Genomic DNA, 18,702 nt, shown 5'->3' on the forward strand with positions numbered 1-18,702 from the left:
AAAATTTTCAAACTTGACTCGAAATTAAAAATTGAAGCTTGACTTAAACTCGAAAAACTTAAACTCGAAATATTTTTATATTGCTTGATTGAAGTTCAAACTCAAGCTTGAACTTAAACGTTAACTACATAAAAATATTATATTGTATTTTTAATATATATATATATATATATATTAAATATATTATTATTTTATAATTGCTTGTAAGTTAATCGAATCGAATATTAAATAACTTATTTTAATTTGTTAAGAATTCAAACAACTTCATTTAATTTAAAAATTAATTAAATATATCTCAAATAATATGTCTGTCTCATTCACTATTCGATATATCTCTCATCTCATTTAGCCTATAATTCTATCTGTACTAAATTCCGAAATTTATTTACTAACTAATTTTCACATACCAGCGACCCCGAACACCCTTCCCCCTCCGCCTCTTGACTCAGATTTCTCCTATCTTTGTCGGCGCCGTTCAGACGGGATCCACCTTCCTTTCGTGGTCCTCAGTCAGCCAGCAACACCTGTTTCGTGCTTTTCAGCCCTCAAAGTTGCTCAGCTCAGCAGTGTTCTTGACCTTTCTTGCCGCCGCTCGCAACGACGGTAACTCTCTCTTTCTCTCTTATTTTGCAGTCACTTCCGAACGCCCAAGATTGAACGTAATACGCGTCTTTGATTGGGGCTAACATTTGAAAGTATTTGAGGCTTGAGCTCTTATGTTGAGTCTTAGACTGATCTCTTTATTGAATTTGATTGCCTAATGTTACCAATTAAATGTTATTGTTCAAATATTGTCTAATATTGTTTTCAAAAATTTTGAACCCATAGAATGAACCAGTGAAGGAATGGATCGAACAATTGCAACGACAGCTCCTTGTGCTTGCTTCTCTATTGCCAGCATTGGCTTCAAATTGAACCCTAAAGCCATTATAATCACCATGAAAGACAGAAGCAAGAACCGGAAGCCGCTGCAGAAAGGCAGGAACCTCAGCATCGAAGCAATTCAAGCGGTTCAATCCTTGAAGCGAGCCAACCGCAACAATTCATTTTCGGAATTGGAACGCGTCTTCAACTTCAAGTTTCGCCGCTTATTGAAGTTCGATATGATGGCCGTCCTCCGTGAACTCCTCCGCCAAAACGAATGTCTTTTGGCTCTCAAGGTTTCCTTCTCTTTTTTGATCTCAAATTTTGAAATCCATGTTTATATTTCCTCCAAAAAGTACCAATTTTGAAATCCATGAAATTGATACTTGGTTTGATATTTGATTGTAACCAAGGTGTTCGACGATATTCGTAAGGAGACATGGTACAAGCCTCGGTTGTTGATATACGCTGATATGCTATCAGTGTTCGCCAGCAATGGGTTGTTTAAGGAGGTTGAGCTTATTTACTCGTATCTGAAAACAGAAAGCTGTTTAGATCCTGATATTGTGGGATTCAATGCTGTATTGAATGCTTTGATTAGTTTTCAGCTCACGCACCTTGTGATGGATTGCTATGAATTGATGAAAGTTGTGGATTGCGAACCGGATAGATCGTCGTTTCGAATCCTCATTAAGGGTTTGGAATCGATAGGGGAAACTGGGTTTTCTGCGATTTTGAGACGGGATGCTCAGAAAATCTATGGTGAATCATTGGAGTTCTTGGAGGAAGAAGAAGAGGTCCCAGCTGTGGTTAAAAGAAGATATTAGGGTCATCAATTGTACATTTCAACGTTCTTCACTGCAATAGACTGTGATAACAACAGCCCTTTTATGTCTGCAATTGCATAAACATATTGTGGTGAACAACTATACATTTGTTAGGCTATAATCATGATACACATGCTATGATGAGCATTATATCATTTTATTGTTAAATATTATGCAAAAAATAATAATTTTAGTTCTTAAAATTTATACAACTTATTAATTTGGTCTTAATCTAAAACAATTCAATAATATTTTTTATATTTAAAAATTTTATCATTTTTTTATTTTTATTCTTACCCTAAATTATTTACTTTTTTTCTTAAAAATGTTACATTACTATCATGTTCTTTTCTTGGTATAATAACTCCTTGTCGCTTTTATGACATAATATAGTTATTTAACTATTGCTTTTATCTAGTTGTCACTTGGTTTTTCAATACTATTAAAAGACTAAATTGAAAGAAATTTTAAATATAAATCACCAAATTTACGGAACTATTTTAAAACAAGATAAAATTTATAGAATATATAAATTTTAAAGACTAAATATATTATTATATCATGTCACAACATATGTCCATTTTAATTTTAATCACCCAATAACATGTAATAATGTTTTAAAGGAATAAAATTTGTAATATTTAAAAGAAAAAAATTATTTACTATTAAACTTATAATTAAATAATCTTAAAAGAAGTTTATTATATTTTATAATCTAATTCGGTGAGAAATTTTCAATGAATTAGTCATGTGTCGCGTTTGTTGCGCCATATGATACTATGCAAAGTACTTGTAACTTTTTATTTACTTTCCATTGAAAATTTGAAACTTACATCTCCATAGCTAATGAGAAATTGTCATGTAACAGTGTTTGTTTGGTCAGCCATGTATGTATGCTACTCCTTACTGGAATAATCTCCTCAGATTCTGCATGAATCATCTCCTTCAATCCGCAATCAATTCTAGGAATAATCTTAAGCCAGCTTGTCATATCAGGCTCTAGAAATCATTTAAATTTATATATTGAAATTCATGATGGGACTATTTTGTTTTGTTTGGACAACAGGATTCGACCCATTTCTTAAGCCAGCTTAATTCTTTTACCTAAACCGACCACAACCCGAGTTACAATGGAACAGCTGGATTGATCCTTATGACACCAAATTACCAATTGTCCAATGAAAGTGACAGAGACAAAATCTAGCTCCCTGACGAGACGTAGGCCCATTGGCCTATGTTGTGTCCATTTCAATGATGCAGCGGCCATGACCAGATACATTGAGTGCCTTTAAGAAGCAAGAGAAGAAGAAATGAACAAAAGACCATATATGGATTTTTCCCCAAATAAACTTATCTTAAAATATATTTAGATTATTATTTGTCGAAATACATTAAATAATATCAAAACCCAAAATTTTATTTTGTTTAGATTTAATAAAAAAACTAAAATATCACAAGAAAAATATAAATTTGAATATTGAGAAATAAATGAGAGAAAACAAGAAGTTTATTCTCAACCAACAACATAACATTATACAAAAGTATCACTTCCCTTTTACCTTATTTGATCTACTACTACTACTACTTAATTCAATGCACCATGGACACATAAATAATAATAATACTAATAGTATTATAGGTTTAATATTATCATGAAAGAGGAAATGTTTGGAGTAATATTACATAAAATGAAATTCACATGAAATAAGAGTAGGCCACCGATGATGCAAGGCTAAAATACAAAGACGGATCATAAATGGTATTAGTAATGAATAAAAGGGGATTTTGATTTGATGACCCAAGAATCAAAGGTCCCTGTCTCTCTTGCACTCGGGTGGCATTGTGGGGTACCTCGACCTATCGTTGCAATAGTTGTAAATGGTGAACTTTTTGCGGACCCAACGTAGTCTCCGCCATTGGTAGGCGTCCAGGTCCCGGAACTCCTTCTGGTCCCACCATCTCTTGCCCTGTGTGGCGCAGAACTTGGCTTCCACTGACGACTCGCAACCGTCGATGTGGAAACCCTTGTAGGAGGCGATGAATGGAGCTTTCGACCAGTCGGTCTTCTCCAGGCCACCCCTCGTGGCCCAGTCATCAGCGTTCCAGAGGCTCGAGTATATCTTCATTGGCTGGTTGAATGGGAATCTCACTCCCAGATCCTTGCTGTTTTTGAACACTCTTATTGGTATGTCGTCCACAAAGAAGCTGAAATGATTTTAACCATTTTTTTAAACTGTATTCGACTTGAAATAAACACCCAAATCGAGAGAGAGAAAAACGAAATACTTACACAATCTGATACAAGTTCCATAGAACAGAGTAGGAATGGTAGGCTTTGGTCGGATCAAACCAAAGATAAATCCTTTGTTCTCTGTCTCCTTTGCCACCGGTGAACACATTGGTCTGAAGAATATACGGCTGTCCTGTTCTGTTCCCCAGGAACTCATAATCTATCTCGTCATGTTCTGAATTTTGAGAAGACAACTGAAACATATCCAACAACAAATCGTTAAAACTCAGATGGGAAAAACATATTCAACACAGGGACATCAAGTTCTGTTTTTTTATTTTTTTCACTGACATAAAAGGCAGTGACAGTTCCGGCAGAATCACCGGGCACAAGCTTCATTTGCATACTGAAATGCCCGAACAAGTAAGATCCTTTGGACTGGAAACCAGTACCTTTTCACAATGAGAAACACAAACTGTCGTTAGATGAAAACACTACTGTAACTCTGTAAGAGAAAAACATCCATGGGATTTGTTCATACCAGTGTATTTGTCGAGGTGGAGTTGAATGTCGGAGCCGCCATTAAAGTACTTGATGTGATCAAAAGCCCAAGTGGGCATATAGTTTCTGGGGAATGGGACGGCTACAGGCTTCCTAGGGGGAGCTCCCATTGTTGTGGAGGCCATAAACAACATTCCCAGCAGCAGAATCCATTGTGGTGAAGCCATGTTTTTTCCCTGTACAGCATGTAACAAACATTCAGATACTGTAATAATAACCAACGGGGTCTGAGAAAAAAAGACATTCTGGCTGTTAAATGGGGGGGGGGGAGGATTTCAGAGAGAAATGTTCCAGAGCATTACCAGAACGAGAGGGGAAATGAACGAGGTGGTTTGAGGAATGAGGAAAACTAAAGCAGGGGTGAGGCTTTATGTACACTTTGATTTCAATGCTAACTTCAAATATAAAATTAAATATATTTTTATTATATGTTTCCAACTAATATTATTTGAAGATTATATGTTCTAAATCTCAATATATTTTGGATATATCCCTTTAAATTATTAAAGTGTATAAACTAATCAATTAAAAATAAAATATAATCGTATAAAGAATTGAATAAAATTCAATCAAATAATTAAAAATAATAACATTTTAAAATACATACAATCTAAAAAATTATATTTTGTCAAACTTTTAATTGCACTCATTTTCATATTTTTTAATCTTATTACCAAAAAAAGGGGTAAAATCTTCTGTCAAACCCTAGTGAAAAAGATATCGTACTCTCAATATTCAAAATTTTAAAATAATATTATTAAATAAATATTATATATATATATTTGGAAAAACTAGAGCAAAATTAACCTCAGGCTGTGTGGCAAAGGACCTAGATTTACGTGTGTCGTGAAAAGTAATTTGAACCAGCTTGGTTGGAATTTAGTGTTCCAAAACTAAAGGACGTGGAAAGTTGAGAATGAAAACAGTAAGAAATAATTACCGGTACGTGTGTGGTTGCTATTATGGTCCTCCTGGAGATGTGTTGTCAGCCATTGTTGAGTGTTGACGTTCTTCCCTTTCTCTGTCTCTTTTTACCCTATTAAAATAATTCACTGTTCTCATTCCCACAGCAACCATCTGTATGCCATAATCATCGTCACCGTGGTTTGATTTGATTTGATTTTCCCGGTTTCGTGTTTTGTCTTTGGGTTTGAATTATTAGTGGCTGTTGTGGATCCAGCTAATTACTGAAACAGTAATAATTGTTGGAGTAAATTGTAGATGGAAAGCTTTTCTTTTGATCTTTTTCCTCTCTCACCGCGTCTCTTCTGGCTCCATATCAACCAACCACTCCATTAATGTTTGGTTATGCTACAAATATACAAGGACGAAATAAAGATCAAATATTAAAGGATTAAAATTATTTTATAATAAAAACATAAGAAATTATTAAATATTTAAACTAAAAAATTATATGAGATCGAAAATTTTATTTAACTAATATTTAAATTAAAAATAACTTACAATGTTATTGTATTAAAAATTTTAAAAGGGATAACAGTCATTATAAAATAACTATATAAAGATGAACATGAGTAGAATCATATTAAGTTTTTATTAATTTTGAATTTAATTTTTTTTTTCAATTTAATGTATATTGTATTTTTGGATAATTTTTTCAAGAATTAAAGATGTCATTCAAAAACTATCACTAATATCTTATATTATAAAACTTTTGAAATAATAATAATCTTATGTATGACTGTCAAGGGGCTAGAATTTCAACAAGCGAATATGTACGGCCTTAGATGCTTTCTCGTATTGAAGTGGCACTTAATTATCTTTAACCACGTCTAAGTTAGAAATCAGCTCACTAAGCGACAATCAAACCTACCAAGGGTTAACAAAGATTCAGAAGCTAACACACTTAAGGCTCTTCAAAACCAACAAGATTAAACAACTATTGTGGAAAGTAAACATTGTCGGGGCTATATAGCCACGAAGAGAGACAACAAAACACAAAGGCTTTACGGACAAAAGACAAACACTGATTTAAAAAGCTAAGTGTCGGAAACAAAGCTAATAAAGCTAACTCCATCGGAAGTAAGATAAGAAACTTCGAAAACAAATGAAACAAATTGTAAAAGTTCAGAATTTAATGACTAAAACAGAATAATTGAATAATATTGTAATTTGGTATAGGGTTAAATTGCAAATAAGAAAGAATAGAAGGATATAATGATCTTTTGCAAGGAAAAATAATTAAAGAATGGATTTATCTATTAGCTCCACGTGGAAGAGAAGAAAGAAAAACAAGGTTCCAGAGTTCTCTTCTTTTCTCCTAAACGTGAAGAGGTCAAAACAAAGGTGAGATTTTTCATGAGTTAATTGTCTGCTGAAATTTAAGTTTTGTTTTGATCCTTAGAATTTAATTAAGCTTAAGGAAAGCTTAATTTGCTTTAAAACAACAAGATGAAGGGTATAGGAATAATTAAAGATTAGGAGTTATTGAATGAAATTTTGAAATAGAGTTCATATTGAAAATCAGAGGTTGAATTTGACTTGTCATCGACTTAATTAAGACATACGAAGTGTTAAAATTAGATTTAGAACATGTTGGAAATTGAGGTAGATTTTTAAAATCTATGTGGAGGATTGGATTTTTTAAGTTTAAGAGGTATTGAATGGGTATTAATTAGTTTAAGTAGGTATATGCAAGTTAAGGATATAAAAAGATGGGAAATATAAAGTGTTGAGAAGATTATGAAGAGATTTTCGTGCTAAAATAACATTTCTAGGCTATGTGCATCGATGCACATTCAATGTGTGTCGATGCATCAAGGGTAAAAACCCATAAATTGTTCAATGTGCATCGATGCACATGAAGTGTATCAATGTACTCCTTTAAAATAAAAACATTGAATGTCATCAGTGTATCGATGCACAAGTGGTGCATCGATGCACCCCCTAAAATACAAACATCGAATAGGATTTATGTACCGATGCATAGTTAGTGCATCGATGCACCCGTTAAGGGATGCATCGATACATGGTGTAGTGTATCGATGCATACCTTCATTAAAAGATAAAAATGGTGCATTGATACATGGTGTAGTGCATCGATGCATACCTTCATTAAAAGATAAAAATAGCTTTCTTTTTAGCCTAAGGAGTGATAGTTTAGAATATATTAATTAGTATACTTATTAGTACCAATGTATTACTATGTATATATAGAACGTAATTTCGTTCCGGAACAAACAAAGGAATATGATCAAGTCAAAACAAACAAGGCCAATGTGAGTGCATATCCTAGATGAAATGGAATTGAGATAAGACTTGCAATAAGTCTATCTCTTATCATTGAATTTATGATTCTATATTCATGCACATGCATACATATGTAAATGTTAACGTTATAGTGATTCCATGCATTTTTCATTCATGATTAACATGATATTATATGAATGAATGCCATTATCAGAGAATTCTTCCAGGTATGTGAAATAATGAAAATGATCATATGAAGTGACTTATGTGTTTACATGGACAGTGATGAAAGAGATATGAAATGAGAAATGTATTTATAATGAAGCCCATGTTATTTAATATGAGAATTGCAGGTATAATTGGCATGCCAAGAGTCGAGGGATTGTCAGTGGTCCTTCGGGACATAGTGGTTCTTCAGAACAATCGGTGGTCATTCGGGACGTAGTGGTCATTCAGGACAAATATTCAGTGCCCCTTGAGGGAATTATATAAGCTGTGTAGACATCATAGTGCACAACATCTATGTACTCACATCCCATTGTTCTCAATAATGTACATGGGCAATCCAAAGATAAATTAAAGTGAAATTAGCATAAAAATATATGTTTTATATGTGCATGTTATCATCATATATGTTATAGTGTAATAAATATATGCAAGTCCAAATGTTATGATCAATGGTAAGAATGCATGTTCATAAATTCATTGTTATACATGTGTATACATATATTTATGTTATGCCTCACTAAGTTTGTGACTTAGCGTGTAAGTGATTTACACATAGGTACCAGGAATCGAGAAGAACAGAAATAGGAGTGGCAAGAACATCAACACTGCTAAAAGATCATATCAGAAGTAACTGATAAAGTAGGTATTTTGTTGTGTATAGTGTGTTGGCATGTAAGAAAAGTGTTAATTACAAAAGTTCTGATCAGTTTTGTCTTGTTTTGGTTAACTTGTGTAAAGTAACAATGTTATTTTAATGAAAGTTTTAAATTTCCTTGGTTTTTTGTCAAGAGTCAAGGTTTGAAAAGTAAATGTGACACCTCAGACTCGTATCCGGGTCGGATATAGGTTGAGGGTATTACAAAGTCACAATAAACAAATCGAAAATAGAGAAACTTAGAGTAAATGTTTAAGTTGTATTACTCTAAAGAGAATGAATGAATTGAATGATTACAAAAAAGTAGGGGAGACTCCTATTTATAGTTGAGCTCTCTCAGATCTAACGGTCTGGATTGAATTACATCAACGACCCAAATTGAAATAAAATCCTATCAAAATCTTATCTAAAGAATTCAAATTCAAACCAAACATTATCTATTTCAATTTAAGTATTTATCTCTTTAAATAATGAGATAATTATTTCTTTTGGAAACTTCCAAGGAACAAGCCAGGTCTGATGGTCTTGAGCAGGCCTGATATACCGTACAACTTCTCTACGGATATCTGTACATATATGTCTCGGTTTGAACTCCACGAGCCTCAACAATCGCCCTCACCGAACCTTGAAATACTCTCATCACTTTTATCTAAGACATCCTTGGACTTAATCATTCACAAAATAAACATTCTCCAAGAATTGGGCTAAATTAGTTTACCCTACCAATCCCAACTATGCGCAAAAAACCTCTTATGTGGTTGCATACATACAAGTCACGGATACAAATCCGTGGACCGTGACATTTTCCCTTATTGAAACTCGTGATACCCTCGTCGCACACTCGAACGAAATGGGACTTGATCTTTTTTAACACTCCTCAACGCCTCGGCTTATTGCAGTCCCCCCATATGAACTGTTCACCTTGGATTTTGCCGCCATATAAAATTCACAATCTTCAACATCTTCTCACACATCTCGCATGTAGGAAATTATTTCATACTTGTCTATATTTACTTTGAAATTGATCCACTCGATCTTCTAGAAAAGACACCAACCTTTGGCGAGTCTATGCTGAAAGTTATGGCAAAGGCTCCAACCTTTAGCCACTCCACGCTAAATTTATGGTAAAGGCTTCAACCTTTAACCGCTCCACACTGAAAGTTATGTTCATCTCGACCTATACTCACCAAACAATGTAAATTAGACTTCAAAAACACTAAGAATGTGTTGGAGATATACCTCTATTGATTTGACTTTGGTTGTTATTTACTCTAAAACGTGTCAGTCCATCTTTCTCTATAAACCCTGACACCCTCTACATCGATCATTCTTCAATGAAGTTCTCTAGACCACCATGCATTGGCATTTTCTCACGGAAAAGTCTGATGCCCCTTCTCACCTCATTTATTCTAACTAAAATTCTAACAACTTGCAACGATATTTCCTTATTGAAGGCACGTTTATAGGGTCAAGTTCCAACGCCTCAATGATCATGGGTTCAACATTTTCCTTAGATAATTAGATCTTGGGCTCATCCATCATCTTGGATGACTTGACCTCACTAAGGAAAGTTTGCAACATCTGTTACCCATTATCTCGATTACCTTTTGTATTTGTGTCAAGTTCGCACACATATTTTCCAAAATCAACATTTAGATCAACTTTGAGTGAATTATGATCACCACTCGTGGAATTACAATATTCATCCTTTTACTTGCCTTCATCAGAGATTCCCTCGCCATTACCCTCGACTTTAAACTCTAGCTTGGATGTCGTATTGACTCCAAATTATTCGATGGACTCGACATCTGGCAAGGCTTCGAAAAGATCCTTGACTCCCTTTAGCTTCAACCTAAAGCTTGTCCCTGGCTTCAATCTATCCATGAAGGTAAAGAACTCATATTCTTTAGTCAAATTTGGGACTTCGAGCATGAGTTCTTTGAACAGACACACATACTCTTCTATTGTCCATATATGCTTGATACGCCTCAACTTAGACCATGCCTTTGTCCTAGCATACCGTGAGCGAACATGATTATTTGATAGTTCAGGCTCTCCTGGCCTTCCACCAATTTTGGTTTCCAAAGTGATGTTGTTCCATTCACACATCCTTATAAAGGTCTTTGGTTGCCTCTGGTTTGGACAAATTGTCTGCTCTTGGTCTTTACTCGCCTTCGCAGAAATATACAACATCGAACCAAGTCTCAATGGCTCACTACATTCGGTCTTATCTCTTTTTTTCGGAATATTTAGCTCGATTTGGGCATATACGTAACTTGTGAGGCCCCAAACACCGATAACACTTTAGTTCTCCCTGTTCTTCATCAGCTTAACAACTTTATCCTTCGATTTTACACTGGTCTCTTTATTAACTCGACTATTTGGATCCTGTAGTCGCACCAAATCTCTTTTCGTGCTTGACTGCCTTAACACTCACAGTCGCATCACATTTGTTTTCTGGCTTGACTACTTTAGTGTTCGCATTCGCGCCACCTCTTTCTCTTGGCTTAGCCACATTGACATTGGAAATCATGCCAAAGTTTGCTACTTCCCCTCTTGACTCGTCTATCTTTATGACGATGACATCAAAGTGCCTCTTCTCGGTACATCCTCTGATCAAATGAAGACTATCACAGAAGTAACATCTCAAAGGTTTGTTTTTCTCTTTATTCAACAAGTATTTGACCCTACCATTCTTCGATGGCTTTCTATGGCTACGACCACTCGATGGCTCCTCCAAGCTACTCGAAGAGATTTCTTTACCATTTCTCGACTGTCATTCGTCAAGGTCTTCCCCACTTTTACCACTACCACTGTCATGGGTCTGGATGACTTACTACTGGTTAGCTTGCCTCCTGCAAGATCTGTTAGTGACTCGGGTATAATTATGCCTTCCAAAAGTCTCTGGGTACCTTCTTGCTCTAATACGAGCTTCACCCGTGATCTTTGTCCCTCTTTTAAGGTTTTGAGTGCACCATGTTCACTCATTGCTGACTTGCAAATGAACAGCTCTTTATTCAACTCATCAATTTTTTCCTCAAATTCATCACCTCATCTTCGAGCGCATCTCTCTTTTGAACTGTTTTCCAATACACCTCGTTGAGAACCTGTTGTGCCACATCCTTGAACCTGTCCTCCATGGACTCTAACTTGTCAAGATGTATCTTCGCAACTCCATGGATTTCTTTGTCTCACTACTCGAAGCTTTCAAGGTTCACAATCCTCTTTTACAACAATGATGAAGTCTCACTCAGATCTTATACATGAGATCTAAGAACAATAATTCTCTCGTCAAATTCTTTGATAGAATGTTCCACCTGGTCCCCCGAATTGTCCATGAACTCCAATATTTGGCCAAAAAAACTTTGAACTCTCACCTTAAACTTGTCTTGTGAAGTCTCAAAGGCATCATTGATTCGAGACAATCTTGTCATCACCAAATTCATTGGGGTTTCCTCTTATTTTCCACTATTGGCTTCTACAACCTTCTGTGTAGAACCAATTATTTTGCGTGCCATTTCAATTAACTCTGCCACAAACTAGCTTGATCACCACCACTCTTAACTGCAACTGCATGGTGGTTTAATAGTAATTCTACTCAACTTGCCCTGTTTACCACTTTCCACAAAATTCGTTTGGAGTACTCGTTACAAATGACTAGCTCTGATACTATTTGTCATGGGACTATAATTTTAACTAGAGGATCCGTGCGGCCTTAGACATTTTATTGTGCTAAAGTAGCGCCTAAGTCAGCTTTAACCACGTCTAAGTGAGAAATCATCTCACTAAGTGACAATCAAACCCATCAAGGCTTAACATAGATGAAGAAGCTAACACACTTTAGGCTCTTGAAAGCCAACAAGATTAAACAACTATTGTGGAATTTTAACATTGTAGGGTTATCTAGCCACGAAGAAAGACAACAAAACACAAAGGCTCTATGAACGAAAAAAGAGACACTTTTGAAAAAGTTAAGTGTCGGAAACAAAGCCAATAAAGCTAAGTCCCTCGGAAGTAAGCTAAAAAGCTTCGAAAACAAAGGAAACAAAATGACTAAGTCACAAGAAACAAAGTGACAAGAGAGAAACTTAGAGTAAATGCCTGAGTTGAATAACTCTGAAGAGAATAAATGAATTCAATGATTACAAATAATGAAGTGAGACTCCTATTTATAGTCGAGCTCTCTCAGATCTAACGGTCTAGATTGAATTACATCAATGACCCAGATTGACATAAAATCATATCAAAATCTTATATAAAGAATTTAAATTCAAACCAAACATTATCTATTTCAATTTAAGCATTTATCTCCTTAAATGATGATATAATTATTCATTCTGGAAACTTCTAAAGAACGGGTCAGGTCTGATGGTCTTGAGCAAGCCCGATATTCCGGACGACTCTTTTACGGATATCCACGAACGCATATCTCGGTTCAAACTTCACGAGCCTAAAAAATTGCCCCCACCTAACCTTGAAACGCCATCTACACTTTTATCTCAGATGCCCTCGAACTTAATCCTTCACGGAATTAGCATTCTCCAAGAATCGAACTAAATTAGCTTGCCCTGTCAAGCCCAAACCTGGGGTTCATGCACACAAGTCACGGACCCAAATCCGTAAACCGTGACATGATAAACTGGAGACAAATTTAATATTATCATCATAAATTTAACACTAATTGTTCTATAAATAAAAATATTTATACCCCAAGTAAGATAGAGAAAAATGATTTATCTCTCTTGCTCTATCTTTCTCATTTGTCATTTTTTCTCCTTTATAAATTATTGAACTTCAGTTTTTTCATTAAAAAATCGATTAACTATATTTTAATATTGATTATGATTCTTCAATCAATAAAAATGAATGAACCATTTATGTTCAATCTACACAACTTATTTCCATGAATAATTTGATTTGATCACATAATTACTTTTAATTTATATTTAAATGAAATCTTGAATACATTTATTTTATATTAAGATTGTAACAACCGAATAAGCATGATAAAGCAAAAATTAAAAACTAGAAAATGGAGAAGGATTAAAGAAGGCGATAATAAAGATTAAGAAAATGGAAAAGATAAAAGGGGACCACAAGGCATGGGCATGTGGGATGGTCTCCAACAGGAGCAACCTGAGCCGATGCGCACATGCACTGCACTTTGTTATTTTTTTTTATAGAGAAAAGCCAAAACGACAAGTCCTCCACTGCCATGCGTTGCTCCGATATTGGTCGAGCCTGGCCTTTCCTTATCCGACCTTAATATCACCACGTTCTACTTTGCATTTTTTAACAATGATTTATCAAAATGATTATTTTATCTTTTATTTTATTTTTAAACCATTTTAGCTCTTGATATGGCTAAATTTTGTAGATAATGAACTTGGAAAAAAGAATTCGTGAAATAATGCAGTTGAAGAATTAATTGTCGGGATAAGGTGATTTTTACAGTAAAAAGATTAGTCGTCAGGTATTCCGAGCAACCTGTACAAAAATAAGATTGATCGTCAGATATTCCGAACGACCTGTACAAAAATAAGATTAGTCGTCAAGTGCTCCAGGCGACCTGTGCATGTCGACATATCCTCCATGCGTTCACACAAATCAGGAACAAAATAAAGTATTTAAGGATTACAACTAACACCTTACCTCATCTTCCCTAAGAAGAAAAAAAATAAAAAATCCATATCATGCAACCACATTACGACACATCCGCAGTTCAAATTCCTAAATTCAATCTCAATAAACATGTAAAACTATTGAATATAAAATATATTATGGATAAAAAATATGGGAACACAAATCAGAAGGCAAACTTCACTAGCGGAACAAAATACTCATTGGTGTCGCCTGGAAGGGATGGCGACACCCTTTGGTATCGCATGGAAGGGATGGCGACATACTTGTACTGTAGCATCATCCCTATTTCATGAAATAATTTATTCGAATCATTATTTCACGAATTCTTTTTCCCAAGACCATTATCTAAAAAATTTAGCCCTCTTGATATTATATTTTAGGGTAAAAACACAAGATAAAATAATAACTTTATCTCTATTTTTTAAGATATTTTAACCCTTAACGTTTTATTTTAGATAAAAAAAAATTTATTTTGAAGCGTTAATTGGGTGTTAACTAATGATTTTCATTTATAAAATGAGTTTTTTGTCCTAAAATGAAACGTGAATGACAAAATCTAAAAAAAATGCCGAAATTATCGTTTTAATAAATGGTTGTCCCTCTTTCCCATATGTATAAGGTAAGGGAAAGTAAGATAGTATACTACCCCAACACCAGGTTGAGAGCAACTTCCGTAAGAGACCTCCGAATTATGAAAATGCCCTCTGTGAAACTCGATCCCACGACTTTAAGGTTAAAAACCTTGTACTTTACCAACTGAGGAATGTACATTTTCATTATGCCTTTCTATTATTATGTAAATTTTAATTACTGCCGCTTGTGGTCCAAAACCCGACTACCCTTTTCTTCACTTTAATCAACGAAATGATATTATGATCGTGAAATAATATTTCAACTTACAATTTAATTCAATTTTTTAGATAAAATTTTATACGTATTCCAATTTGATTCAATATAAATATTTTTATTTAATAAAATAAAGATTTAATTAAAAAATATAGAAATAATGACATTATAACAATTATACATAAATACATAAAAACAAATTATACTATTGTCCTAAGTTAATTCAAGTCGAATCAAAGTATTTTTTCTGTAAACTCAAATATGACTTGCCCTTAACATTTACAAATTCCAACCCAAACAAACCTGAAATCAAAATTTTAAAATTCGATTTTGTTAAGTCGGATTGGGTCAAAAACCATCGGTAAAGTTTCTATTTTTATTCGTCAAAATAGGGATTTAGATAAAAAAAATTAAAGAAAAAATAATATTTATATTAATTATCTCTAACTATATATAAGAGAGTTATAATATTATTCTATGTCGAGATTTTCCACCTTAATTCGACTTGACCCGATTTAAATTTATTTTTAAAAAATCAATCTTATTAAATTAAATAAGATCCAAATCCCCTTCCTAATGGGTTTGACTTGGAGAGACTTGGATATGACCTTCACTAGATGATGATTATAGGTCATGTGTAACGATGATTAAAGGGAAGTCAATGCTTCTTAAGTGCTTAATCCCCCAACCTGGATGTGCAAGCTTTGTATTTCCATGTGATATGTGATTCACAACCTGAACTGTAAGTTGTTTAAACAAATAGAGCCTGAAATAGCAAGTCTCCCAAGGTCAATGGCTGAGGAACAAGGCCCGACGTCTTAGCCAAAACGTAAGCCAATTCTGGATATCAATTCCACCCTCTTTGTTAATGTCACATTTGCATGCAAACCTCTTAGCTGTGCCTGCCTGTCTAAATATATATATTGTTAATAGAAACTTTTCGCATTGAAGGGATACTATTGAGATATTGTCTTTTGTATCATACGTGGGGGGTGTAAAAAACGTCTCGTGTACTCGTATTGGTGAGAGAGCTCAAATATCCCATACAACTCGTATCCAATAGGTATCTAAAACTCAAGGATTAAATTAAAAAAATTAACATATCAATGTCATAAAATTAACAACAATACAATAACTAAAATATAACAGTCCATTGATAAAAAAAAAACAAAAACAAAGAAGTGCAAGTGAAAACAAAGAAGGGATATATGGGTGGTGGTGCCAATCCCTTTGATGGTTGAAGAGGATGTGAGTTCCAACATGGATAGATTCAAAGTTGAAAGCTAATGAGATGTTGGGTTCGTGATTTCTCCAACACCCAAATCTGGGTCGGGTCCTGCCTTCTTCCTCTACCCTCGTTGTGTGATTCTACCAAAAACTTGGACCCACTTCGCCGGGGATTTCACTCATTTTGCATATGTTATCACGCCGCTTCATTAGGCTATAAATATATACATAATTGAGCAATGCATAAAATCATAAATTTTCAGTATTAAAATAAAATATTTATATTTTAACCTAGTTTTTTTATTTTTTATTTTTAATTAAAATTAATAAATTTAATAGATTGTGACCACCGTCGGTCTAAACATTAGTAAAGTTCTTTCGTATTTTAGAATTTATTTTGTAGATATGTCTTTCTTTATTTTATTTAATAAAATTTTATTTTATTTAATAAAAATTTGATGTTTTTATATTCTATTATAAAATATTTAATTTTGATTTTATATTTTTTTAGATCAAATTTATAATCCTTTTGTTAATTGTTAATCTATATTGTTTTAGATACTTTTTTTTTTCAATTTTAATAGGTTTCACAAACTCCAATATTCTTTATTAGAGTAATATTGATGATATTTATCCTTCACCACCAACATAATATTTATTTGTTTCTATTTTTTAAACTATTTAATTAAAAAATTTAGACCTTTCCTACATAGTCGTGTATATATATATATATATATGACATTTGTACACATAGTCATAAAAATTATTATTTGAAACAAATCTATGGAAAACAAACTTTAACGTTCAATATATTCGGAATATTTGATTAAGGATGGTCGTTCAAGAGGAAAAAATCTCGAGTAAATATCACAACACTAATGGCTAGAAGTTACCTGGCCATGATTCTGAACAGTGAAGGAGGCCAGCGACTAGAGAGAATAAGTTAGCTAATGAGGAAGAAGATTATATGAGTCGGCAACTAAACATTATTCACTTTTTGAGTGATCAGTAGAAGAAGATTCGACCATGTTAATATCCCTAGAATACTTCTTGATCCTCAACGAAATAACAATGCTTGACATAATCCCGAGTGAAGGTAAAATATATGACCAAACCTTTGATTTCTGAGACCCAGATGCCGAAGCAACCGCTGCACCAGCAAGGCTACCGATGGAGGTGTTCTGCAAGATCATCGGGACACTGCCAACAACAGTAGGAAGCAGAAAATCCACTATGAATCTAACATTTGTGGCAGCCAGAGCATAATTGATGACATAGGAAGGGATGGGAGAGAAACGTGCAAGAATGACGAATCTCCAACCATCACGTTCGGTGCCACTAGAGAGGATATGGAAGTATTTGTTGCTATGGACCAAGTTCATTGCAGAAGTCAAACGTTTGAAAACTATAGCCTAAACAGATTCATAATACCAAAGTTGGTTATTATTCGTAATAATATATAGTTCTCAAAAAGAAAAAAAATGATCAATGGAACATCAGATTCAGGATGCCAAGGAAAATGAGTAGAGGCACACTCGCGATACACAGGCTGGATATTGGTTTTGCGAAATCAAGTATAAACAATGCAAAATTGGTTTTTCGATGATTGGTTGCTTACACTAAATTCACTAAGATTATGCTCTTTCTCGTCATTCTTTCAATGAATATAGCTGGACAAACAGAGAAGGTTAGGGGGTGATGCCATGCCCTTCAAATTGACATTGGCATTGATGAACACTACTCTGATTTCCCTTAATTTATTATACATGAACTTCTGACAAATAAATCCTTTAATTATGGGTAAAATACACTCCAGGTGACTCAATTATGTCTTTGGTAACAAACTGGTCACTTTTCCCCCTAAAAGTTACAAACATGCCACTCAATTAAAATATTATTATACATAGGTCAATCTATCGTTAAAATTAAAACAGACATTTAATATGACTGATATATGACATTTCTAGACCCCAAAACTCATACATTGTATCAATATTATCCTAATTCAAAACATTAAATAAATTAAATCTTCACATTTAAAAATTCCATCAATTTAGTCTTTTGTGCAATATTGTCAAATCAAGCAAGCCCATGGGATCAAAGCGCAGTTGGATAATTGCATTCTACCCTAAAGCAGTAACAAGTTATTGTTTAACTGCCATTATACCAGGAAAGTAATATAGCATTTATGGGAAGAGAACAAGCAATTTAAGAGGGAAAAAAAAGACTAAAATGATGAACGTTTTAAATATGAAGTGTTAAATTTATTGAATTGTTTCGAATTTTTTCATAGGTCTTCAATTGATACCCGAATCCAAGCAACCAGTATTCAAGCTTTAGATATTATTAGTGCAGAATTCAAACAAGTTAATTGAAAGACTTGAACCACTCAAGGTTTTAATTTTGCTACT

The 18,702-nt window shown here is 33.9% G+C and overlaps 3 protein-coding genes across 3 annotated transcripts; 1 reads left to right on the forward strand and 2 right to left on the reverse strand.

The window, feature by feature from the left end:
• Positions 1-379: 379 nt before the first annotated feature.
• On the forward strand, positions 380-1,701 carry LOC120140611 (protein THYLAKOID ASSEMBLY 8, chloroplastic). Its single transcript, XM_039155576.1, has 3 exons — positions 380-603; positions 829-1,160; positions 1,278-1,701. The coding sequence occupies exons 2-3, from the start codon at positions 846-848 to the stop codon at positions 1,689-1,691; spliced, it is 729 nt and encodes a 242-aa protein (XP_039011507.1). The 5' UTR covers positions 380-603; positions 829-845; the 3' UTR covers positions 1,692-1,701.
• A 1,603-nt stretch (positions 1,702-3,304) lies between these two features.
• LOC120140585 (probable xyloglucan endotransglucosylase/hydrolase protein B) lies at positions 3,305-4,836 on the reverse strand. The gene is made up of 5 exons (XM_039155551.1): positions 4,785-4,836; positions 4,463-4,658; positions 4,273-4,373; positions 3,982-4,175; positions 3,305-3,896 (listed from the first exon to the last, which is right to left on the reverse strand). The coding sequence occupies exons 2-5, from the start codon at positions 4,647-4,649 to the stop codon at positions 3,497-3,499; spliced, it is 882 nt and encodes a 293-aa protein (XP_039011482.1). The 5' UTR covers positions 4,650-4,658; positions 4,785-4,836; the 3' UTR covers positions 3,305-3,496.
• Positions 4,837-17,277: 12,441 nt separating this feature from the next.
• Positions 17,278-17,673, reverse strand: LOC120140967. The gene has a single exon (XM_039155941.1). The coding sequence runs from the start codon at positions 17,671-17,673 to the stop codon at positions 17,278-17,280; it is 396 nt and encodes a 131-aa protein (XP_039011872.1).
• Positions 17,674-18,702: the final 1,029 nt, after the last annotated feature.

This window comes from Hibiscus syriacus, unplaced genomic scaffold, assembly GCF_006381635.1.
Source record: "Hibiscus syriacus cultivar Baekdansim isolate YM2019G1 unplaced genomic scaffold, ASM638163v2 tig00110788_pilon, whole genome shotgun sequence".
NCBI classification, from domain to species: Eukaryota; Viridiplantae; Streptophyta; class Magnoliopsida; order Malvales; family Malvaceae; genus Hibiscus; species Hibiscus syriacus.